At 51.3% G+C, this 24,568-nt stretch overlaps 1 protein-coding gene across 4 annotated transcripts in view; it reads right to left on the reverse strand.

Annotated features, from left to right (window-relative positions):
* The window catches only part of GATA4 (GATA binding protein 4), a 66,049-nt gene extending 41,780 nt beyond the window's left edge, over positions 1-24,269 (reverse strand). For 2 of the 4 annotated variants that reach the window (XM_037042180.1, XM_037042177.1), the window contains exons 1-2: positions 7,862-7,949; positions 2,957-4,045 (exon numbers count right to left, since the gene is read on the reverse strand). In XM_037042180.1, coding sequence (XP_036898075.1) covers positions 2,957-3,572 — 616 coding nt within the window. In that variant the 5' untranslated portion in view covers positions 3,573-4,045; positions 7,862-7,949. The other 2 variants (XM_037042178.1, XM_037042179.1) reach the window with 2 other exon arrangements.
* Positions 24,270-24,568: the final 299 nt, after the last annotated feature.

Here is a 24,568-nt window from a genome sequence, read left to right on the forward strand (position 1 = left end):
GGTGTTGTGTCATTTCATGGTACTACCCAGGGTGGTGGTAACCAAGGGAATAACTGAACTTTTTCGTTTTTTCTTTTTAAATTGCACATGCTTTTCCTGGCAAACTCCTACTCATCCTTCAAGGCCAAATGCTAGTAGCACCACTTAGGTGAAGACTTCCAGATTCCTAAACAAAGGGAAGAACAACCTGTCTCCTCCACGTTGCTCTGAACTCATCACTGCAGCTCGCTGTTGGGTCAGGTACCCGTATTCACACCTGTGCAGGGTGACGACCCACCCCCTTTAGTAGGGACTGTCCTAGGGTTAGCACTGAAACTCCCAAGCCCTTAAAAACCCCATCAGTCCTGAGCAAATCAGAAATATTGGTCACTCCACATGATAGTATGTGACTGTTTAATAAAATAGCCATCATTTATGAGGGGGCAACGCCAAATCACCTTATTTTTCTAGTTTAAGACAACACAAAAGTAGTAATCATCCGTTTCTAATGAAAAGAAGAGACAGGGAGAGGTAAATAACTTGCCCAACCAAGACCACGGTGGGGCACTTACATTAAATCTCGGTTTGCCTGAGTGTACCCCCCACCCCCGCACTGAATGCCCGTTTTAGGGCCTGAGGGCAACTCTGCAAGCAAGCTCTCAATAAACATCGTGGAGTCAGTAATTCTTGCTCATCATGCTTCTATCACAAACTGTCAATGAATATGCCAGTTTTCTCCTTGAGAAAGCTACCAGGCATTTTCAAGAGGGCCCAGGTGAGAGGACGTATATGTAAATATAAAATCTTTACATATAAAGATTTACATTTTTATATGTAAATATAAAAACCTTTTACATGCACTGTTTTTAATGTAACTTGCTGTTATGTGCCACCTGAAGATGTGAATGCCAACAAATTTAACCTCACAAAGACAACACGGAACCTTTCAAGACTGGCCCATCTAAAACACCTCGAGATGTTCTGAAGAGGAACTCCATCTGTCAGGCCAGCTCCAAGGGCTGTGCTCAGGTGGGATGTCCTGAGCAGGTGGGACACCGCACAGTGCTGGGAGGGTGGGCCACAGTTCTTGGCTAGAAAATGCTCCTGGGAGGTCTGTGTGCCATCTACTGACCCCGGAATTTGGGAATATTATTCAAGGCCCTCCTGCGTGGTTTGGGCTACACTTCAGAATCCAAAAATTCACACAGTATCTTTTTTTTTTTAAAACATGGTTGTGGTTGTAGCTCTGACGACCAGAAAGTATCCTCCATCTTTGGCTTTTGACCTTCCCTTTCTTTCCCCTAACCAAACACCAAATTCTCACCCCAGGGTTACAGGGATTAGAAAGCAAACTTCCCATCCCCAGTTCCAATTTAAAAGAAGTGGGACTATGGGAACCTCTTTTGAATCAGAAGTTCTAGAGAGAACGCATGAGTTCTAAGAATGCATGCGCCCAGCCCACCCACACACGAGCTCAGAGCTGCCGTTGTATGGAAATGTCCAACACGAACGCGCGCTCTCTCTCTCTGTCTCTAGTCCTCCCCAAATGCTCCCGAGGTTCCCTTCCTCCCTGGGGCGAGCCGTCTGGCTCCCCCGCGAGGGGAAGGGGGAAACTAGGAGGCACAGGCTCAGACCCGGCGCCACTTCCACGGTTAATCAGTTTACCTGGGATGTGTATTTGGCTGAACCCGCCTAGGGACCTTCCCTGGCCACCCAGGGTCAGAAAATAATTTAAAAGCTCTTCAAAGTCTGGCATGGTCTCTGAGCCAGCCCAAGACTGGAGACCTGGGAGGGACAGGCTTTACTCTTCAAAGTGAGAACAAATGCGAGAGGATTTAGCACTTAGTAGGTAGTCAATAAATGTTAACTTTGTTTCTCCAAGCTAGGCTTCCCCTCCCCACCAAAAGCCATGGCTGTCCATACCCCACCTGGTCTTTCCTGAAATTCTATCGGACCAAAGGTGGTTTGCGTTTTTGACTAGAAGTCGCCAGTGTCCTTACCTGCCAGCCCAAAGCACCAAGGCTCTCTTTCCAACTTTGTTTTGTTCATCTGCAAATCGGGGCAGGGGCACACGCCTGGCGTCTTTCCCAAGTGTGGCATTCAAGTGAAATATTCAATTGTGCCCACTGTTATTTCTAACCGCAGGCCTTGGTACAGAGGAGGCTCAGCACTTGCACGAGGCGGCCAAGTCTCCGTTAAGTCGGGCATTGAAAGAGGACATCATAAAGAAGCCCCTCTGAGCTTCCCAAACTCCAGGACACGGAGCCTGCGGGCGTTAAATGCACCCCCGGGCACATCTGCCCCTGCGGACCAGCACGACGCTACGGCGGGTTCTGGCCCCCAGGCACCCACATGGTGCCGGCCCCAGGCAACCCATCGTCACCGCTCGTCTCTCCTTTGTTCCCGGTGTGAAATCCCCGACAGGAAAATCATCTGCCACCCCAAGGATCCTCCAACTGGGCTGCCAAATGGCCCAGATGATCTTAGTTGCCAAGCCTACCTAATCTGTTCCCAGAGGAGGACTCTGAGGGAGGGTAGGGAGGAAATGGGGGCAGAAACCCAGCATCGACAATGCCTCCACCAAGGGCTCCTCTCCAGCGAGCCCGTGGGCCTCCCACTGGCACCCAGGGAAGGGCGCTTCCCGGTCGCACGGCAGGGCCAGCAAGACCCGACGTCTGGGCTGCTCTGAGGGAGCAATCAGACCTGCCACCTGCCGTCTTCTGTCTTTCAGAAAAGGATCTAGAAGGCAGCCCCGTCCTCACTGAACAGCATCTGGGCTCCTTGGGCCTGTGACCTTCACCACCACCATCTCCCCGCGCCTTCTAGTTTGCTTTCCTTGGAAACTCACGCATACCGCCCCGCGCCCCTTCCACCCCACTTCCCCACAACCTCGTGAGAATTAAATGCCCCGGACAGAGCTCTGGACAGCCTCTGCTCGGGTCCTCATCTGGCCCCTGTACTCGCGCTCAGTACTCACCGAGATTGGGGTGTCGAGCGGCGGGGTTGGCGCGGCCAGGCAGGCTGTGCAGGACCGGACTGTCGAAGGGCCCCGCAGAGGCGGCAGCGGCCGCGGCCCAGGACGCACCCACATCGGCCATGTAGGCCGGGTAGGGGCTGGAGTAGGAGCCGGCGAAGCCCGCACGCCCGTACTGCTCACGGCCGGTCAGGCCTGCGCCCGCCGCCCCGCCACCACTGCTGTAGGCCGCTGCTTCCCGGGCCGCGGCGGCGGCAGCAGCAGCTGCCAGGGACCCCGTGGTGCCCGGGAAGGAGAAGCGTGGTGACACGGGCGGCGGGGTGTAGGCGGCTCCCTCGGCTCCCGCCTGGCTCCAGCCCGGGCTGCTCTGCTGGGCCCCGGGACCAGCACCCGAAGGTGCGGCACCCGAGCTGCTGCCCGAGGTGGCCCCAGATGCAGCGCCTCCGCCTCCTCCTTGAAGGTAGGGCAAGCCCAGCACGGAGGAGGGCACCCGCGGCGTGGGCACGTAGACGGGCGAGGATGCGGCGCCCGCGCTGTGCATGAAGGCGCCCGGGCCGCCAGTCTCGTAGGCCCCTGGAGGGGGGCCGTGGTTGGCGGCCATGGCCAGGCTCTGGTACATCGCCCCTGCGAGCTCTCAGCCTCTGAGTCCTCTCCCTTGCCAGTCAAGGACCAATGCGCAGTGAGAAAAATAATCACCAAAACAAATAATAATGTACAGTTGAGGGACTGTCGCAAAAATGAAGATCAAAAATCAAATGTTCTTTTAAAATTCTTCAAAGGTACATACGTATTAAATCCGTCATTGAGCAAAAGTTTTACTCGGGGAAATTCCAAATTAAGTTTTTGGTTGTTCCTGGAGATGGTGAAGGGGTGGATCCACTCCAAGGCCTGGAGTTCCAAGAGTGCCTAGGGGTGACTGAAGATATGGGATAGGGCGTGGGCACAGGTGCGGGAAACGGGCCTTCGGGTCACGTTGGGAGCAGTCGCTGCTCAATCTTCCAGGCACTGCGGCCTCAGGCGCAGGGTGTGGTGGGCGGACTCCAAAGCCCGAGGGCTGGGCTGGCTCCTTTTCTCCTCGCTGCAGCTGCCGTCCTAAAGGAACGAGAAAAGGGAGGGCATTCTGAGCCTCCAGAGCCCACTTCCCCTATGCTTGGTTGCTTCTCCCACGCTGCACACGCTATCGCCACTCTCGCGCCCAGCTTCGGAAGCCACGCCGTTCGGAGGGAAGCCGCGGTCTCTCTTTCCGGAGGCCACGGGGTCTGGCTCACCTCTGGGGGCGCGTTCTCTCGGATGTGCAGAGGCTCCCTGATTATTGAATATGGAATTCCTGTTTGTGATCTAGGCTGAGTTTTTTGTGTTGCTCGTCGGGAAGGGCTTTTATTGTATACTATTTTTAAAAAACGTATTATTGTCACAGTATTTTATACGTCCAAAGATTTGGGTTTCCATGGAGCGCCGGGGACCCAAGAAATCTCACTTACCTTCTCTGTAACCCTACTCATTCCTAAGTGTTCCTGGCCATGAAAGAACTTTACATTGCCCATGGAAAACAATTATAAACTTTACAAAAAAACTGGCAACCTAATAAATTTTTGTTTGCAATCCTTTCTTTTTTAACTAGAAGTAGAATCTAAATCCTATAAACATAAACAAGCAGTGTTTGCTCTGTCTGGGTGCAAAGGATTGTGAAATCCTTTATCCACACACTATACCGTGTGGTATATCAAATCGAATCAGGCAAATCAAATTTGACACTATATCAAATCAGACAAGATACATGTGTCTTGCCAAGAGTTATTTCCAGAGATTTCCGAGAGTGGATGTTAAGACCAGGAAGGTGAGAGGAGTGTACAAGGGCACTTTACAGAACTACTCGCGGGACCGTTCCAGTTCATCCAGTGGGGGTTTCACGTACAATCATTGGTCCACACAGGTCTGGAATCGGACCAATGAGACCAGCGAAGAACAGTTTGTAGGACTTGATCATAGTTTTCTGTGCTGTGCTTTGTTTTTGCCACTTCTCTGGTAACACAAGACCCGTACCCTAGGGAGCGCCTGCCCTGTCCCAGGCCCCTTTCTCCACAGCTCCACTAAGTGAAAGTGCCTCTCCCCATTTAACACAAGAGGGAACTGAAGCATCGGAAAGTTCTGAAACCTGTGGAAGACCAAAGTACAATTGAAGTGGGGGGGGGTGGAGTCTGTAGGGCCTAAGGGGGTTGAGGCTGTCCACTACACCCCCACTTTTCTCCTCAAGAAGAGGCAGCTCTTCTAACAGTGGTTTCTCTTTCACCGCAATAGTAGACGTACAGAGATGTCAGCTGAACTGCCTGCTAAATCCAGGTTCTGCCATTCGCTGAGTGAATGACTAAACACATTACACCTCTCTGTGCCTCCGTTTCTTCATTTGCAAAAATGCAAATATTAAAGGTAACTAGCGGCCCTGGATGGCATAGCTCATCGGACTGAGCACGGACTGCAAACCAAAGTGTGGTCGGTTTGATTCCCAGTCAGGGCACATGCCTGGGTTGCAGGCCAGGTCCCCAGTAGTAGGTACGTGAGAGGTAACCACACATTGGTGTTTCTCTCCTTCTCTCCCTTCCTTCCCCTCTCTAAAAATAAATAAATAAAATCTTTTAAAAAAGATGTCTATCTCACGGAGTCATGGTAAGAATTATAAATCAATGTATGTAAAGCCACTTATAACAAGGTTTATGTAAAACTGTTATAACAGGCACAGGAGTTCTATATAATTGTTGGCTAGTATTTACAGATTTCTAATGTATCATAAGAAAATGACCCATCTGTAATATGTACTATAACAAATGGTTATCTTTGTTATTGTAAAACAGTTCTGGAAATGAAATCTTTTAAATACTTTTAACCATTGTTGCAACATTGCTAATAATAAAAGTATTTAAAAATAATAAAAATACTGTTTTACAGTCACGTTGTGACTCCTAAATGTTTATTGTTTGCTTTCTAAACTATACAATTAATTACTGGTTTGGGGAACATTTACTTTCAGTGATAAGTTTGGTTTGAGGGTGGGTACAAAAACTTTGACCTGAGATCGTCAACTTTCGTCCTTTGAAAATGAAGGGAAAATACTAATACCTCATAGAAATTTCTGGTTTCCAGTAAGGAAATACATAGGTTCACCTTAGTGAAATACTCACTATTTAATTTTAAAATCGAATGCTTGACCTATTTAATTATATTTCCTGTAATATTCAACTTGTACGGGTCTAAAACATAATACAAGTTCTTCCTCACATAACTTCAGGAAAGGAAGATTTATAATTTTGTAATCCAACTTCCAATATGCATACAAATGCTAGCCTACAAGCTTTAAAATGTAAGTGCTAAAAATGCCATACTTCTAACATTTGTCTGACATTCTCTCTGCCTTTTTAAAGACTGGTACATTATCTCAGAGTTGGAATACTAGACAACAGGAGGTGGAGAAAATACCCTTCAATAGCTTTCCGGGAAAAAAACAAAACAAGAAATTAACTATTTTCTTAAAACGACTCTTACTTGTCGACTCTAAACTGTAATTGAGCCCCGGCCAGGCGTTGGGAGAGGGAATGAAGGGATCTCCTGAGAGCGGCAGAGTCTGGCCTCGCCATGGGCGCCCGGGCCTGCGCCTCACGTTTTCCTTTAATCCTGATCACTCATCCCAGTTCACCCCAAATTCACAGGCCCGACAGGAAATGCTTTCTATCTTCATGATTTAGCCCACAGCCTTTTCCCGATCTGTTTCTGAGAACTGCAGAACCCAGAACGCCAAAATGTTCGCGTCGGTTTACAGGTCACTCCTGCTCTTTCGGCTCCGGTCGCGCCTTCGCTCTGGGCCTGCTGCTCAGAAAACTGTCACACATCAGCGCACTCAGAAGTGTGGGGAGCAGTACTCTGCCACCCACATTAAAACCATTCTGTGTTTAACAGCCTGAAACCTGCTCCCGGCTGTCCATTCCGTTTCTGAGAAACACGGAAAAGACTTCCGTGATGCGCTTCCCCAACCTTCCCAGCGGCCCGGGCTTTGGCGCCCGGTTCCCCCCCAGGCCGTGGGTCCCTCACCACCCTCTTCGCCCAACCACAAGTCCCCTCATTCCATCAGGGTGGTGACAGTTCATCCCTCGGGCATCCTCCTCTCCCCTGGGTGGCCCCTCCACCACCACAGCCCAAAGCCGAAGGACAGAATATCGTGGATCCGGGCAGCAAACCGTAGCCAGCAGAGGGACGTCGCAGCTTTCCGCCGGGGTCTGGCCCTCAACTAGCGTCACCCAGAAGAGCTGTGGGTGGGTAGGGTTGCTTCATGGGGGGCGTTTAGCTCACCGCACCCCAGTCAGGAAGGCGAGGAGGCTGGTCAGAAAGGCATAGAAAGGCCAGGCTCTCGGCAGCTGTGTGCGACTGCAGAGCGCCTCCCTGGGGCCTCTGTCTCCCACAGCCACTCGGCGTCCCTGGAGTCGCCAGTGGGCGACACTCCTCCGTCTTTGCCCCTCCGTGTGCGACCTGCCCCGGATCAGTCGGTCAGGGTGATTTGGCCTGGGCCATCATTACCTAGGCCCTGGCCTTCGAGGCGCAAACAAGGGCTGAGGACTCTGCACACAGGGGCGTGATTTAAAAAGTTCAAGTTCGCATCGAAAGAATCCAAAAGGAATTTCGAAGATCCTTCTCTGCTTCCTCCCCTCTCACCACCCCCCCTGCAGTCTTACTGTGTTTTCAAGAGGCTGCTAAGCCAGAGGTATAGCAGGCTTCGTCTAGTGTGCGGAAAGAGGAGTGACTGATGTCTCCTTTCACCTACTATTACCTCTCCATTCCCAGGCAAACCGGCGCGGGGGAGCTCAGAGTGTAGCGGTTGGGGGGGGGGGGGAAGGGCGAGGACAGGGAAGAAAAAAGCTGTACCTGCGGGGTTGGGCCGTCCCAGGAGGGCCGGTGTGCGATCTCCTAGCCCACGAGTTTTGGCGGCGGCACAGCCTCTCGCAGCCGCTGCGCTAGCCTCCTCCAAGTCCCCGAGCTCGCCTCTCCGGTCTCCTCGCCTCTGCGCTCCCTCTGGCCGCTGACTGGCCTATCGGAGTCACGTGCAAAGGCGAGGGTGGGGGGGCGGGGACCCGGCCAGGCTGCTGCAACTCCACTGGGCGTCTGGCTGCAGAGCTGTTTAAAAAGCTCCCCTATCAGGCAAAGTCCAGGTGCAGGGATCTCCCAGGAAAACGTTAAAGTGCTGCCTCCAGGGTACGGGGCTTCACCCACCACCCTGCGGCGGTTGATTTGGTTTGCAATTTTGCCCAGGGCCAGTTTCATTAATGAGCCCTCTCTCCAACCCCCTCCCGGCCTTACCCCCTCCCCTGCCTCTTGGTTGTCTTGAGCCTTCTGTGTCCCTGAAAGTGGTGGGCAAGGGGCGGGACTGAGAGAGGGGAAGGTGACCCCAGATCAGATGTAGGGCACTGGGTCACAGGGAGTGCCTGGTCTGCCAAAGATCCCTGGGAGGGGAGTGGGTAGTGGAGATCCTCCTGGCCCGGGACTTCTAGTTTTGTACAAGAAACAATAAACCTGGGACTGGTTCCTGAAATCAGAGCTCAGAGATGCAAGTCCTCTTTTCGCTTTCCCATTAGTTTCCCAGATTTTCAGCGCTGGGTCCAGCCCTCAATTTTATATATGTATGCAAAATGTACACCCCCGCCTGGCGACGCTTCCCACCCTTGCGGCCTCTCCTTTCAGATCTTGCCGTTTTCAGTGCAGCCTGCGGAGCCACAGCACTAATCCCAGGGACAAGGCGGGGCCTTGGGGAGCTCCGCAATCCAGCGGGACTTCTCGGCCTGCAGCCTCAGCCTGCTCCCTCTAGCAGGGATTTGGTGTCGGGATTTGGAGTCGGCGTCAGTGTCTAGAGGCCCCAGCGCAGCGGGGCTGTGAGCCGGAGAGTCTCTCAGACAGGTCTAAAGGTTAATAGAGCAATCACAGGGCCCTATTACCGCGTAAAAATAACCCATCGATTACCGCAGCCTTCAGCCCCAGATAACAGCCGGCCGCTGGCTCTCACTCTTTCTGTTAAACTCCCCCCCCCCCAAGGCCGCGCTTTTCTCCCTATCACAGTTTTCTCATACCAGATTAGAGGGGTCTGGAAGGGGGGCCGGGATACCACCCTGCGTGAAACCTGTGTATCTCCGAAGGAAAGGTAGCAGTGACGCCGATTCCGCAGTTGGTGATCGGTCGTGGATTCTCGGCCTGCGTGAGAGTGACCGAGGAGCAGAGGACGAAGCTAGGACGCTAGGGCTGATTGAAAGGAAACCCCCAAAGGGATCGTAGCCAACTCGTGGGGATTCTCAGGAAAATCCCAGAGGAAGGACTGAGCGCGGCTGTGCGGGGACTTCTCTTCCCTGAGCTGAAAGGTGCAGAGGCCCAGAGGCGCCGCAGAGCAGGAGAGAAAACTGGGGCTTCCGACCGAGCTGCGGTAGGTCTGCGCGCAGACGCACCCCAGCTGCCTGGGGCAGCTGTCAGCCTGGGCACCTCCGCGCCCCGGAAGCTGAGTTTCCCTTTTCCAGCTCCCCCAACTCCTCTCCAGCGCCTCTGCAAATTTGGCGGTTCATATCCCAGGCCTGAGGATTTAAGAGGAAGGAGATCCTGGGGACCCCTGAGGCTGGACCTGAGGAAAGGCTGTTTCTGGAGGACACTTCAACCTGCGCACTTTCAGACCCAGCGGAGCAGAGGGGGGACGCGCCCCCTGCATTGTTTGAAAAGGTCCCCATCAGCTGAGGGAGAGCCGCTCGAAGCCAAAGGCCTGCTTTGGGGGCCTATGAGGGCTTTCTGGAGCGTTGAAACTCTGGGCTTGGACAGGCGGGTAGCTACCCCAGTCTCGCTCACTTCTCCGTGGGGATTTGTGGCTCCAGCGATGCTCAAGGTCTCAGAGCTGCCTCCCACGCGAGACTCTCAGAGAGCAAAAGGGGCTGACACTAGGAATTAGGAATTAGGCTTTTTTTTTTTTTTTGAGCAACGAGCCAGGTGCTTGGGGCTGGGCATCCGGAGGAACAGCCCTCTGAGCTTCCTCACCCAAGCCAAGGACAAAGGCCGCTCCGACGAGATCTGCTTCCAGGAGTGCGGGTGGACCAAGGCGCAGGAGCGTGGGGTGCTGAGATTCGCGTCAGCTGGCCCTCCTGTGGCGAGCCTCCCGCGGCTCTCTCCCACCCCTCAGCCTCTTGGAATTTCAGTCTCCTCTTTACAGTGATGGGACGATGCCAGGCCCTTCTATGTGTGGCCTGGTTATGAGACCCCTGTTGAAAGAGCCTGCTTCTTCTAAACTATTGCTTGTGAGGAAGCCCTGATTCCCAGGCCCCCCACCCCTGCAGTCCCGTTCCCAGCCAGGCCCTTGACAGGGCCTTATCCACACCTCCCGCTGGCGTTCTCCCCGTGGGCCTGGAAGCATGAAAAGATTCGTTGGTTCAAATTTCCCTGGGACAGAGAAATTTGTGTCTGTTTCCTGTAGATTTTTTTTCTCTGGTTCCACCACCCCGATTTTCTCCCCAAAGGGCTAAGGCTCAAGGACATTCAAGAGGGTGTTTGGAGAGCAGCCTGCTCTTTTGGGGTGTTTCCTTTTCCCTCGCTCCCTCCCTCTTTTCTTCCTTGGCCTCCTCCCTCCCTTGGGGAGGTGGGAGCAGCCTCGCCGAGAGGGTTGCCAGGAGCTGGGAGCATTTCAAGGCCTCCCTGGCCTGCGGGTCTGGAGGAGGTTTATCGGCAGGTTCCCAGGCTTCTCCCTGCCCAGGAGGCGGTTGGAAGGGGGAGGGGTGCTCTAAGGTTCGAAATCTTAAAAGGCTATTTTTAAGATGTTCTTAGGCTTCTGGTCTGGGATGTGGCCCAACCCCACTCATGTTTGCTTTCTGCTTTTCTATATTCCACCGGGAAATGTGAATACCATGAAAGCCTTTGACCTCTTTTTACTAAGGGCCTGGGTCTAGCGAAGAGTCAGGTTGTGAGATTTTAACAAGTAAGAACCACTTACATGTACTGTTCGCTTAAAAGTGTTCTCTCTGGACACAAGAGCAGTTGCATTCCCTTACTCCATTACGGCCCTGGGGCTGGAGTAGGTCACAGCCCAGCAGAGGCGCGGCTGTGGCTGGATGAGGAATCTGAGCTCAGTGTTGCCTGGGGGGGAAGTTAATAAACTGTTGAATTTACAGTGACATCAGCGAGGATCTCCAGCACTGCGTTCCCCGCATTTCCTGGGCAGACCCCAGCTGCTTTAAGCACCATGTGGGGTGCCACAATCTCAATTCCAGCTGGTGAGGTCGTTGGGCACCCTGTGAAAATCAGCCTCGGCTCCTGCGTTACCTGACAACCAAAGAAGCCTTAAAAACACGGGGCCCCAACAAGTCTTATAATCAAGAACGGTGAGCCTCCTGAGAGAAAGCACCACAGAGGGGACTGTGGAAGTCACCCCCCAGCCCCCGCCCACAACAAATTTCTTTGGAGATGTAGATGCGTCTCTGCGGACTTGTGAGCTAGGACTCAAGGACAGACAAGCAGAGTGGCCCGCACTGGACGTATGCGGGCTCCTGACCTGGCCCCCGTGGACTTGGAATGCCTGAGCCTTGCCTGGGAGCTCCCGGCTGGAGTCCTCCTCCCTCAGCCACACTTGCTGCTCACTCGCAGGCCTGCCCTGCCCTCTGGCCAATTCCTCCCAGGCAGAGCACCCAGAGCCAAAGTGCAGAGCGGGTGGATAAATGGAGAACGAATTAAGATGCAAGGCTACACAGACCTTTCCCTCCTTGAGCTACAAGCTTTGCTCAACCAGAATTCTCTGTGGGGGTGGGAGGGACAGAGCGACTCTCACTCCTCACACCGGGAACCGAGCTCTGCATCCCGGGGAGCTGCCGTCAGCCCTCGCCTGCAGTCTCAAAGAGCGAAGGCGGCAATACTTTTGTCTTGCTTTTAAAAACATGAATCCGTGTTGCAAAGTGAAGCCATGCTCTTACAGACCTCCGCAAAAGCTTCCTGGTGCTCCCAGCCCTGAGGACTACGGTTTTTGGCACACCCCCTCAGGCTTTATAGTCATTTTAGACTACAGAACATTCTCAGATTCCATTTCTCGAGGAAACAACATCCTTGCACTAGAGGAAGAGAGAGGAGGTGTTATCAACCTCATACAAACGGCAGCTCGGAGACCCAGAAAGACAAGACATTCATTCCAGGTGGCAAAGCTGGCGTGCTTCACAACAGGTCTCAGACCTAGGTTCCTGAGTCTTCTTTTTTTCCATTCTATTAAACATCAAGTTTCTACAATAAAACACTTTTTACCCCTCATTTTATCTTTCAAATATTTCTAAATTTTCTGTATTGAGTACATCTGACACTTAAACATTAAAATCAACTTAAAACAGTTCGTTTCTCATCGTCTGTGAGCTGGCAGGAAGGGACAGAAAATCCGAAAAGGACAGACAAGGAGTCTCTACATTTTCATTAGGTTTGGGAAGGATGACAGAGGCTTTTAAGTGGAAAGGGCGTGCTCCTCAGGATCCGGGGCCAGAACTGAGACTGAGTCTGGCATCCAAGTGCGTGGGGACACTGTGGCCAGCGGGTGGGCGAGTTAAGAACTTCTTGCTCTCAACTTCCTGCAGCGGGCCCTGCTGACTCCTCCCAGCCTGGCTCCCTCTCCCCCTCCTCATCCAAGGTCCTAGAACTGTAGCAAACAGGAGCTTCCAGCACCCACCGTCAGATTGCTGGTTATTGGGGGGGCCTACACTTTGGGGACTGAGGCTGCCATCTCTGGGGTTTCTCTTGGTGACATGGGCTCCAATTATTTCACTTGTGGGTCCTCCTTCCTTCCCTCCTCCCCTGTAAGGAACTTTTGAAGTTGTGGTGCTAAAGGTACCAATTCCAGAGAAATAACACTAATAAATGTTCTTGGAATGTATATCAATTCACTTTATTCATAGACCTTATGTTCTTAGTTGGTTATACATGTTTATCTGTGATTGGTTATACACACTCTTTCCCCCTATACATCCCAGAAGGTAAGTTTCATGAGGTCAGAGACCATGGTTGGCAGCCAACATAGTAGATGCTCAATAAATGCAGGCTGAGTGATTAAAATTACAGAAAGTATTTCTAATAGCATCTCTCAGGGTTGGTGGAAGTTGGAGAATGGAACACTCCCCTCAAAAGGAAATGTGTTCCTTGGCATACAGTAGGTACCCAGAGTGGCCACCATTTCTCAAAGTGGGACATTGAGGTCCACGCTCGATGTGGAGAAAGTGTCCTTGACTGGGTTGTTAGGGTTCATTCATCAGCTCAGCCTAGCTACCTGGTCAGCCTTCAAATCTTCCACCTAAATTGGAGCTGCCCCTAAGGGAACCCCAGAGCCCTGGGCTTTGGGGTCAGCAAGAAGAAGGGATTTCCCAGTGTGCAGGATTTGGGGAGTCACGCTCAGCCGGTGAACCTGGTTTGGAGCTCAGCAGTGGCAATCCACGGAGCTCCCCCTGACAAAGATCAAGGAAGGATGCCAGGCACAGTCTCGTAGGACACACACATACACACACACACACACAACGGGGAATGGTGAGGATGGAGAGACAGATAGAAGAGAAAGGAGAGGAAAGTGGGGACCGAGGGAGACAGGCAGAATGGAGGGCAGAAGAAAGACCTGGGAACAACTGAGAATGAGACAGGCCTGAGGAAACCAGAGAGGGATGGGACTCATTCGTTCATTTATTCAATCATTCTGTATTTATTGAACACCTGCTCTATGTCAGGAACTTTCAAGGCACTGGGATTCAGCATGGAGGAAAACAGAGGAAAAAAAGTCTTCCCAGGGAGCTTATGCTCTATAAGAGGAAGATGAACAACAAATAAGTCACATACATAGTGTTAAAAGGTGGAGTGTTACGGGGTGGGACAGATCGGGGATGGACAGGCGGAGAGCGTGGAGAGGGATACAGACAGGGCATCTCAGGCCCAGAGAGAGATGGCGAGACAGGATTCAAGAGACCTAGAGACAGAAACAGAGAATCCGGACCCCCAGAGGGAGGAGAAAGCAAGCAAGAGAAATGAATGGGAAGTCAATGACCAGGGCCAGATCGGAATAGAGGGCACCAGACAAGGACGAGGTCATTCCGGAGTTGAGGGCTTCCCCCCCNCTGTGGGGGGGGCCCCCCCCCCCCCCCCCCCCCCCGCCATCGCCCAGCTCCCGGGAGGGCAGTGATGGCGATGGAGACACGTGGCTGGAGCGCTGCCAGTCGCCAGACCCAACGCGCATCTGGGAGATTTGTGGGGCCACCAGAGACGTGGTGTTCCCAGAGCCGTTTCCGCACAAGCCGCCACCTCCCCGCCGTCCCGGCACCCTTCCCTTGGCCACGGAGCCGAGGTGACCCGGAGTTGGAGAAGACGCCCAGGCAGGCGCCGAGGCTTGGCGCGGCTGAGAGACAGGAAAGTGTCAAGGAAGCCAGAAGCCCAAGTGTGAAGACAGCATCTCTGGGGGACCATGAAAAGGCAGGGGCTAGAGGAGGGGAGAAGGATGCTGGAGGCTGGAGGCTTTGTGGTCCTTCACGCTGGTGAGCATCCACTCCAGCCAGGCCTGGGCTTCCCTGCAATGGACAGTAATGTGCCTTCCACGCCACCACCCCACAGCTGCAGCACAGTTGCACAGGTGCCCTAGAGAGTGGGTTGCTTTCCCCCTAACAACCATGGGTCCTTGAAGATATTTATTAATTGTTTGGGAATAATTGGTTTCTTGCAACAGCAGAAGAGGAGGAAGACACGGTGCTTCTGATAACCAGACCTCCTTATTTTTGTCAAATGGTTATGTACTGTGTTCAGACCTGAGTGAATAAAAAGACTGGAAGATCCCTGGCATTACATTTCTTTTTGGCTCTTCAACTTTTCTCCACATTCGCTGTATGTGTTTAATTGAGATACAAGGATGCACTACTTTTAAAGTTTGCTTTCTCCCTTCAGCAGAGGTGCTAATGAACAGCAAATTGACGAAGTGCAAGGAACCACTGGGGCGAATCACCAAGAAGCAAAGGGTCTGAACGAGATGGAATAAACAGCACCTAGATAAAGGGGAGCGGGCAGGCTTTCACTTACGGAGGTGCAGAGCTAACCCGAGGAGTCTAGGCTGCTAACCCTATCCTGTCCTTCCACCCCCACCTCATAGCAGCTCATCACAGAGGAAGAACCTCCCCTCTCCCCACGAAGTCTCTGAGATGCCCAGTTCCTGCGGTCCACGCTGGGCCTGAGGGTGGGCTGGGGATGAGGCGGAGAGCTCAGAGCAGAGTGTATAAGACAGAGCCTTATCAGTGAAGAGTGATCGCTTTTTCAGTTCCTGTGTGAGAAAGTTGTCTACTCCACTTCAAAAGCCCTGAATTCTCCTTCTCTTTCCCTCTCCAGAACCCTCCTGTCTAAACACACTCTCTTCTCCACATACCATTTTTGTCGATGACTGTGACATCTCACCCCAAACTCTACGAACACAGCCACTTAGCATATTTATTTATGCTCAGCCTCTGGATGGGAAACGCTGAATGCAAGTTGTGCTTTAATTTATAAAGGAGAATTGCTGGTGCCTTCAAATCCTGCAGTTTTACTCGTAATGGCCCCACACTGTGAACCACGCCAGTGATCTTCAACTGGGGAATGGAAAAACAAATGAGGCACACCCATACAGCAAAACACTACTCAGGAACAAAACGGAAAGAACTACACATAAACCCAACAACACGAGTGAATCTCAAATGCACCAGAACTGTGTGAAAGAGGCCAGACTCCAACTCTAAAGGAACTCGTGCATGTGACATTCTCAGGTAGGGACAGAAACCAGATCAGAGGTTGCTGGTGCAAGGGGTTGGGGAAGAGATGACTGCAAAGGGGAGCAGGAAATTCTGTAAAGTGTTGCAACTCTCCTATATCTTGACTGTGATGGTGGTTACACCATTTATGTGTTTGTCAAAAAAACTCATAGAACTGTTCACTGAAAAGGATGAATTTACTGTATGTAAATTTCACCTCAATAAATCAGACTTGTTAAAAAGCAGGGGAAAAGAGTATGGCTAGGGCAAGATAAGAGTCTCTGGCCCCTCTTCTCTCTCTACCCGTGAATACACACTTGACCATCCTGTCTTTAGGGAGACTCCACACCCCTGGTACGTGTTGGACTCTCACCTAAAACACTTCAGAAGAATGATTTATATACAAAATAAACCCTTGCATCACTTTTTAAAGGATCTAGTTTCCAAGGCTGGTCTTGTGTGTGGGCTGCAGGCAAGGCCACAGCACACTACCCTGGGCGCAGTTCCAGTGTCGAGTCACACACATTTGAGATGTGCTCTCATGTTTCACAGTGGGCCACAGTCGGGAGTGTCATCCGGGGAAGGATTTTTCTGTTCTCTCCTCCTGAGAGTCACGGAGCCAGGCAGCAGAATCTCAGGACTGCTAAGTCACTTTCCACCACATTGTCACTCCCCAAGCAACCTGTTGGTGGAGGATGGACGGCGGTAGGAGACCCAGCTGGCCAGGACCCAGTCAGTCAGGGAAGACTGGGTTTTCGCCAGCTGGCCCCATGAGGCAAGAGTAAGCTAAGGCCTGGCCTTGAAAGAATGAGTTTGCCGCTGAGAGTAGGGCTGTGTTTCCAAATGGACTAAGGGAAGAGCATCTGGTGAAACATGGCCTCTCCTGCACACAATCTTATCAAATCCTCACAACTTCTGCAGGAGAAGTTGTTTTAACTCTAATTCTTTTCATCACACCTAGCTGCAGATTGTGATGCGCACATGGCGACCACGCAGGCACATGGAAGAGAGTGTGCCCTGTGCCAGATAAGCTACCACACTTTGTACCTGCATTTACAGACGCCATAGTCCAGCGGACATCACTTGGAGCCAGAAGCCACTGACTATTTGTGTCACAGGATGGCTTTGCTGCCTTCCTCTTCTGCCCAATAAAAATGGTGCGTGCACATGCACGTATGCACGCGCGCACACACACGTGTGTGATCATTTCTACTCCTTCCCAGAGCTGTGGATAATATCATTGTTTCTAACTCCAGTCAAACCATGGTAATAGAGGAAAATAAATGTTAGCAGAAACCCACTGGCCACTGGCGTCACCTCATCTTCTTGAATTGAAAACCCAACACTAATAAAACACCACCATTATCAGCAACAAAAAAGGGACAAAGTCCCACAAAATACGGTGTTTCCTGTGAGAAAAACAGCAAACAGTTTGATTACGTCAATTTCCCTATTATTCTCATCCTCATCCTTGGAGAGAGCTTGCTAATTAAGCAGTGGAAGAACCAAAAGGTGGGAAGGCAGGGAAAGAAGTGAAAAAGATGCAGGAATCCGCACGAGGGAGAAAGTGGTGGCACAGAAACGCTGTGGCGGGGATGGGGGGGGGTGTGTGTGTGGAGAATCCTGGGGGCCACTACAGAGCTGACCTCACCCCCTGGGTGGCTTTGAGTAAATCAAAGGCGGCACTGTGGGGCCGGTCTCCCTCGCGTGAAATGACATCGGATACTCTGATCTGAGAGTTCTTTCAGCTTTAGTGATCTCTGGATCTGAATTATTTGAATTCCCTTACAAGGGTTGCAATTCATATACCAAACATTTACTGAATGCCTACTACGTGCGAGGCACCATGAAATCTTCGGAGATACAAGGATGGACACAAGTTTCTACCACTAAACTGTTCAGACCAGTGAGGAAGAGTCCTGAAAACAAGCAATAGGAGAAACCGCTGGAGCAAATTCAGTGCATGAAGAGAAACCATGTTAACTCCTTGGGGGAAAGCGATAGGTGGGAAGGGTAAGTAAATGAATCCCAGGAACCGTATTACTTTTGTGTGTAGGTGTCCAACCCCCCAGTCACTTTTGCCTCGTTTACCATTGTTTTTTTCGGACCTCAGTCCCCGTGCACACATGCAGTGACCAGATTTGGGCCAGGAACTGTGCGGACCCTGCACAGTTCTCGCACTGAAAAGCACACCCGGAACCTGCAACGTGCAAGGCTTGGCCCATTTCACACATTTGATGCCAAACGTGCATCTCAGGCCTAGTTCCGCAGAGCGCCAGGGTGGCCGGCGCGGGGGCAGGGAGTCAGAGGTGGGCTCCAGTTTCCACCACCACTGACCCGGCGGAGTGAACTCAGGGCAAGCCCAGCCTCCCACTCTGTCTCAGTTCCCTCGTCTGCTAAACATTCGGGAGGTGCTAGATCAGTTCTAAGCTCATTTACAGATCTTTAAAAACAAATGAACACATCCTCAAAAGACTAGGGTTTAGAGGTGGAATAAAGTCCAATATTTGTTGATTGATGGAAAAATGCGGTTTCCGAGCCACACGGGTCTGCCTTGAGCTCTCCTAGGGTCGGCAGGGCTCCCCGGTGTGCACGGGCGCCTCCCCGCGCCCCGCGCGCCCGCCCCCTGCGCCGTGCCCAGCGCCGCCGCCCGCGCCCGCGGGTGTGATGGATGGCAGCGGAGCCGGCGGCCTGTCAGGCCTTATTGATGAGGTGCGCGCTGACGGCCGCCGCCTAACCCGAGGCGGCAGAAGGCGAGCGAGCGGAGGCCGGTGGTGCAGACTCCGCGGCGCTCGGGGTCAGCCCCTGGCCGGCCCGCCACCCCCGCCCCCCGGTGCGCCCCGGCCCGGCTCCGCCTAGGGGGAGCGGAAGCGCGCCCCCATTTCCTCGCGCGGCCGCCTCGCTTCCCGCCCCCCCCGCCCCCGCTCTCGCTCTCCCTCGCCCAGCTCCCCCGCCCCAGCCGTGGCCGCAGCCTCGTCCCGGAGCCGGCGCCTTCCCTGCGGGGCCCCGCCTCTCTTACCCGGCGGCCCAGGGCCGAGCAGGCGCCCCGCCAGGAGAGGAGCACCTTCCCCGGGGGGCGTGCTGCGCCCTCGATGCCCGACCTCACGACTCCTGGGCCGTCCGAGGCAGCACAGTCGAGACGCGGGACCTACCGGGTCCTTCCCGCCCTCCGGGCGCGGAGGAAACGGGACGCCGCGAGGCCCCGCTGGGCTTCAGCCGCGTCCGCGTACGGCGGCCGATAAGCCGGGAGCTAAATTAGAGTAAATCGACCCGTGCGCAGCGGCGGCTCCGGGAGGTATCCCCTGGTGGTTTCGTGCGTGTCTAGTTTTCTGATTGAGCAGGTTTTCGTTCGGACACGCGCTCCGCTGGCAAAGAGCGAACCCGCGTCGCTCATTCTAACCCTGTCGCCAGGCCCGCCTTCCCCCATCTTGTTCTCGGCTCGCGGGTGCGCCCGTCGCCCTTTCAGAAGCAGGAGGAAGGCCGCCGCTACGACCTCAGCGCCTGCACAGGACGAGGGCAGGTGGCTTTGGTTCCTCGGCCTTCCCAGTGAAAGCCCCCACGGCTGTCTTCTCTGTTAGTGTCACTGACGCCGCTACCCTGACCCCGTTACCCGCAAAGCGCTCTTGGTTCATGAGAATTTAGGTGCAAGTCAGCACGGGTGACAACTTAGTTCACTCTTTTAAGGGGCTCAAGTTGTGTGTCCTCCCCTCCACACTTGGAGTCCAGGGCTATTCCTGACAGGCAGAGGGCCCTAATTCTCCGTTAGCTATGACCCAGGAACGGAAAAACAGGTCGTGCTTTTCGCTGGAACACAGCAGAGAGAGCGGAGGGAGGGGTCCCAGGTTGGCGAGTCTCAGACGCTCACTGCGCGGGAGAGCCAGGGTCTAGGCCACAGGCGAGGTTGGTGGAAGCTTAGGAAACTCGGGTTTTAATTCTGCCACTGCCGGCACAGACAAATCTCTGAACTTCTTAAGCTTTAGTTCCTTTCCGGAAGGTAAAGAGACTGGATCCCTTCCTACATCAACATTTTGTGACTTTAAATTTCCCCAAGTGGATATAACCAAATCGTCAGACAGTTCGACACCAAGGAGTTGACATTCCTGGTCCCACACCATGGAAGCTAAGGAGTGCCAGGCCTCTAAATCTGAACCCAATCATAGCCTCAGCGAGGGGCCCAAAACGTAAAGACCTGTCTAAATGTGTCTGATGAAATCTTGGGCTGCAGATAAAATGGCAACCCATTTTCTAGGCAAACATTTATTATTAGCAGCTAACCCTGGGCACTTATGATTTGCCACGCAGGTTGACCCCTGTGTTGCATGGATGGATGATCTCGTTTATCTACATGATTATTCTATGTTCCTCCATTTCACAGATGAAGAAACTGAGGCACAAAGCTATTGAGTAACTTGCCTCGCTTAATAGGCGGCGGAGCCAAGATTTACAGACAGTTTGATTCCAGAACCCAAATGCTGCCCCTAGGAGCGGGGTGTGGGCATGGTGAGGAATATACAGGGAAAAACAAGGACTTTCTTACATATCTTCCTTTTTAAAAAAAAAAATCTTTTCCTTTTTGAAACTTCCATCCCCAGGATCAATCGCTTTCACTGCTCTGGTTCCACTGCCTTTAACATTTTATATTTCTGTGTGTCTGCCCATCTACATACCACTCTCCCCCAAATGTCAATCCTTTTAAGGGAACAAATCCTATGTTTGATATTTTCGTATTTTCCATATTTTCGAACATGAATAGATGTTTTTAAAAGTTTGTTGAATTCAGAAAATTGGAGTTTCCCACTTGCCCTTACAGGGTGTAAATCTGTCCTTTATGACTGGGATGTAGTATCAGAGACATGGCTGAAACAGGTGGACCTGCGCTGTGTACAAACAGGAGCTCACGTGGGGAAGATGCCACGTGTCACCTCACCAGCGCCTTAGTCTGTGTGCCTTTTTTGGTGGGGTGACTATGACCCCAGGTACCTTACGCCCTGTTAGCAGACAAAGGACAACCTCTCTCTCACATGGGCTCTGGTGTGCAACTCTGCAGTTGCAAGGGACTTCAGGGAGCCTAGTTCAATCCACTCCTTTAATAGATGAGGACCCAGAAGGGCTACATACTTATCCAGAGTCACGCAGCTTTTTGACGGCAGGGCTAGGAGTAGGTGCCCTGGGACCCTGGCTCTTCCGTGTCAACATGCTGCCATAGAAGCTGATCATCTCCTGTCTGTAAATCTGCATCCCAAGGCCAAGCTTCCCTCCCCCTGATGCAATCACCAGGGGCAGAGGATTAGCGATAAGGCAGATTGAGGTCTGCGGTAGTCTGGGAACCTGGTTACGGTTGCCCCCCACCGAACACTCGGCAGGGCAAGAAGGTGGGAAGAGTGACCCTGGCGGGGCCTGGAGTGGGGGTGGAGGCGTGGGGAGGCAGTAAAGGGGTTTCAAAGAGTCGCAGACATCCAAAACTGCCGTCATTCCACGCTCCTTTTAGACCAGCCAAAAGGGGATGAGTACATATTACATTTCTAGACTCTTTTCCAACTATTCTGTGGACTCACAAATATTTCAGCCTTCAAAATAAAGAAGATACAGCGGCAAAGCGTGGGTGCTGGGGGAGGGTGCGTAATGGGCAGCGTTCTGCACTTGGTCCTGTTCTGACTCACTGTCTCTAGGGTGATCCTGTGTCTCACTTTATGCCTGCTATCCTGTGTCCTGTGTGAGTATTAGTACGCACTTCACATAAATTAAACATTCACTTGTTGTCATGTGCACTCTCTGAGGCTTGGTTTCCTCATCTACAAAGTAAGGGGTTTTGAGTAAATGTCTTTCAAGTTGTCTTTTCACTGGAAATTGCTTCATTTTTATGAATGTGGCGCTCCAGGAGGAACTTCTTCTGTCCTGGTGGCCGAGAGCAAAGTAATTTATGGATGGGTTACTGTTCTGTTATTGGCATTGAACTTTGGGCCTCAGGTTCACCTTTGGCAAATGGGGATTTAAAAAATAATAAAATAAACCAGCTCTTTTGAATAGCACATAAGAATTCATTAGAGCTCACCTCCCGAACAAGCAAATCATCCATTAATTTTATTGATTTTTTGGCACATGTACAAATATTATAACTGCTACTGGCATCCTAACAGTCCCCATTCTATCTCCCCGCCAGTTTGTATTTAACATCTAATGAAGGAAACAAGATTTTCGGACTCAGTTCTTAACTGGGGCCATCCATTCGCGGTCTAGTTCTCTCCCCTGCCTGTAGCCGTTCCCAGCCCCATTCTCACGATAAAGCAGCGCCGTTGGAGACGACCGTGGCGAGGCCACCTCCTCAGTGTGCTCCTTGTTGTGGCTACCGCAGCGTCAGCAGCCTCCCCTCCCCCTCCGCTCTCCCTCCGCCCCTCCCTCCGCCCAAGCACACCTCCCCTTTACCCCGCTGGTTCTGCCGGTTCCAGTACTTCGTTAAGCTTAAAAATTCCTTAATAGCTAGAATGGTATTTAATAATTCTCCACATTGCCCCCAGTACCCTGCACACAGGAAGTGCTCAATACACACTCAAAAGAATGAATTAATGATTGGATAAATATGGAGGCCAAATATGGAATTCTGTATAAGAAATGTGCCTGTTTGTGAAATGCAAATAGTTTTCCTGAATTTCTTTCCTTTTTTAAATTTTCACATCTCAGACACAGCCACGTTCTGAACATATGACTTCGAAAACCACTTTATTCTCACTGTTTTGATCTCACATGTGTGGGGCTCTTAAACGGCTATTTGCTTCACTTTGTAACTTGCACCTTGGAGAGACTGGATGATAAATGAGAGATGAATAATTCCTTATTGCTACTTATCTGCCAAATCTATAAACTAGTGTCAGCATTTACTCAGTTGGGTTTAAAGCTGTGCCTGGTATACTTATTAACCTGCTTAAAATAAGCCATAAAAATGGGCTTGGTAGGCAGTTGTTTTCACTAATTTTTAAGAATGACACTGGTCATTTCCACTAACTCATAGAGTGACCTTCGGCAAATCGCTTGACCTCCCTGAGTCTGTCTTGCCTGCGAAATGAAAGGGGAAGAGGCTAGATCAGCTTTAGAGGTTGAAGCTCTGTCATCCCTTAATTCAATCAGGATCCTGACAATACCTAACACAGCAATGGCAAGTCAGTTGGTGTGGACGATCTCATGTGTCCCTGGAGGGTGGGGGAGGTGACACCTGGCAGTCAGAGCAGAGCTCTGAATTTTCTTCTGTTACTAGTGGAGTGAATTTGTGACAATACGTCTCTGAGTCTCAGTTTCCTCATCTATAAAACCGACACAATACTCTAATAATACTCACACTGATTACCCTAGAGAGCAATCAGATGTGAAGATCAATACTGATCCATGGACAAACACTTCGGGAAATGCTCTGCCTTGTCCCCAGTCTACAGGTGAGGGCATGATTGAGGTAGTCTTTGGTTGACCGCCTTGTAGCCGGGCTAAAGGTAAACTTGTCCGACTTCTCACATTCTATCTTGATTACATTGGAAACTATTTAAAAACTAGGGAAAGATCAAGCACTTAAGATTCTTTCTTTCAGGTCTAGGGGTGTTCAAGAAAAACCTATGCCTGGTGAGACATTTCTGGCATGCTAAATAGAACAGTGATAAGAAAATTATTTGAAAAAGGACTCATGGATGTGGACAACTGTTTGGTGATTGCAGGTGAGGGGAGTATAAGGGGACTAGATGGTAATGGGAAAAATACAATAAAACTTAAAAGAAAAGTAGTCAATATCTTACTGGCCCACAAACTTAGGAACTTCTAGCTGATGGGAAATGAAGCATTTCCAAAGACTTTGGAAATACGCATTGCTCCCAGCTCCAATTCTCACTTCTCATAGTCCTTGTTTTGAGGTGCACCTTGGCCATGTCAAGGATACCGTATGGTCTGCATGGTTTGTAATAAACGGTAAACAGTTGTAGCTCAGGATTTTTGTTGTAGAGAGTTCAGTCAGCAACGTGTCTGGAATGCGCCCCCCTGAGAATCATTCATTCTTCAGGACTGCACTTACCCCCCGTGCCTTACAGTGCAGGGGGCTGGCAACTGTGGCTTGAAGCCCAATATGATGCCTGACTGAACCCCGTTTGCAGAGGTGAACTGACTGACTTATACAGAAAAATTTTCAGGTCTACCTAAATTCTATTTATATTCCTTTACCACCAACCAACCAACCAAGCAACCCACCAAAGAAACAAACAAAGACTGACCTATGCCTTAAAGTATAGAGCTTAGAAGGAGAAGATAAGAGTAGTATTTTAAGTCCATATTCCTTGCCATACTCAGACTATAAGTTTTTATTTGCTAAATGTTTATTTGTTAATTAATAACAATGCAACTGACCTTGATGTTACTTTTATCTTCTGTTGGCCATTTTAATGGCTAACATTAAATTAAAAATCTCACCCTGACCAGCAGGACTCAGTTGATTGGGTATCATCCGGAAAAGCAAAAGGTTGCAGGTTGGATTCCTGATCAGGGCACACGCCTGGGTGGCGGATTTGGTCCCTGGTCAGGGCTCACAGGAAAGGCAATCAATTGATGTTTCTTTGATGTTTTTCTCTCTCATGGATATTTCTCTCCCCCTTCTCTCTCTCCTTTCCTCTCTATCTGGAAATAAATAAATAGAATCTTTTAAAAAAAAAACACACCTCAGTGCAAGATCTTTTGAAGTTGCCCTACGTTTATGGTGGGATTTTATTTCCATGTCTTTTTGTTACCATTCTACTCCCCAACCTCATCCCACACTCTGCTTATAAAGTGGGAGGAAGGCTTTCTTCATCTTTATAACTGCTACTTATTTCTC

The sequence above is a fragment of the Sturnira hondurensis genome, unplaced genomic scaffold (assembly GCF_014824575.4).
Source record: "Sturnira hondurensis isolate 20B ecotype Veracruz unplaced genomic scaffold, ASM1482457v3 Scaffold0003693, whole genome shotgun sequence".
Classification (NCBI taxonomy): domain Eukaryota; kingdom Metazoa; phylum Chordata; class Mammalia; order Chiroptera; family Phyllostomidae; genus Sturnira; species Sturnira hondurensis.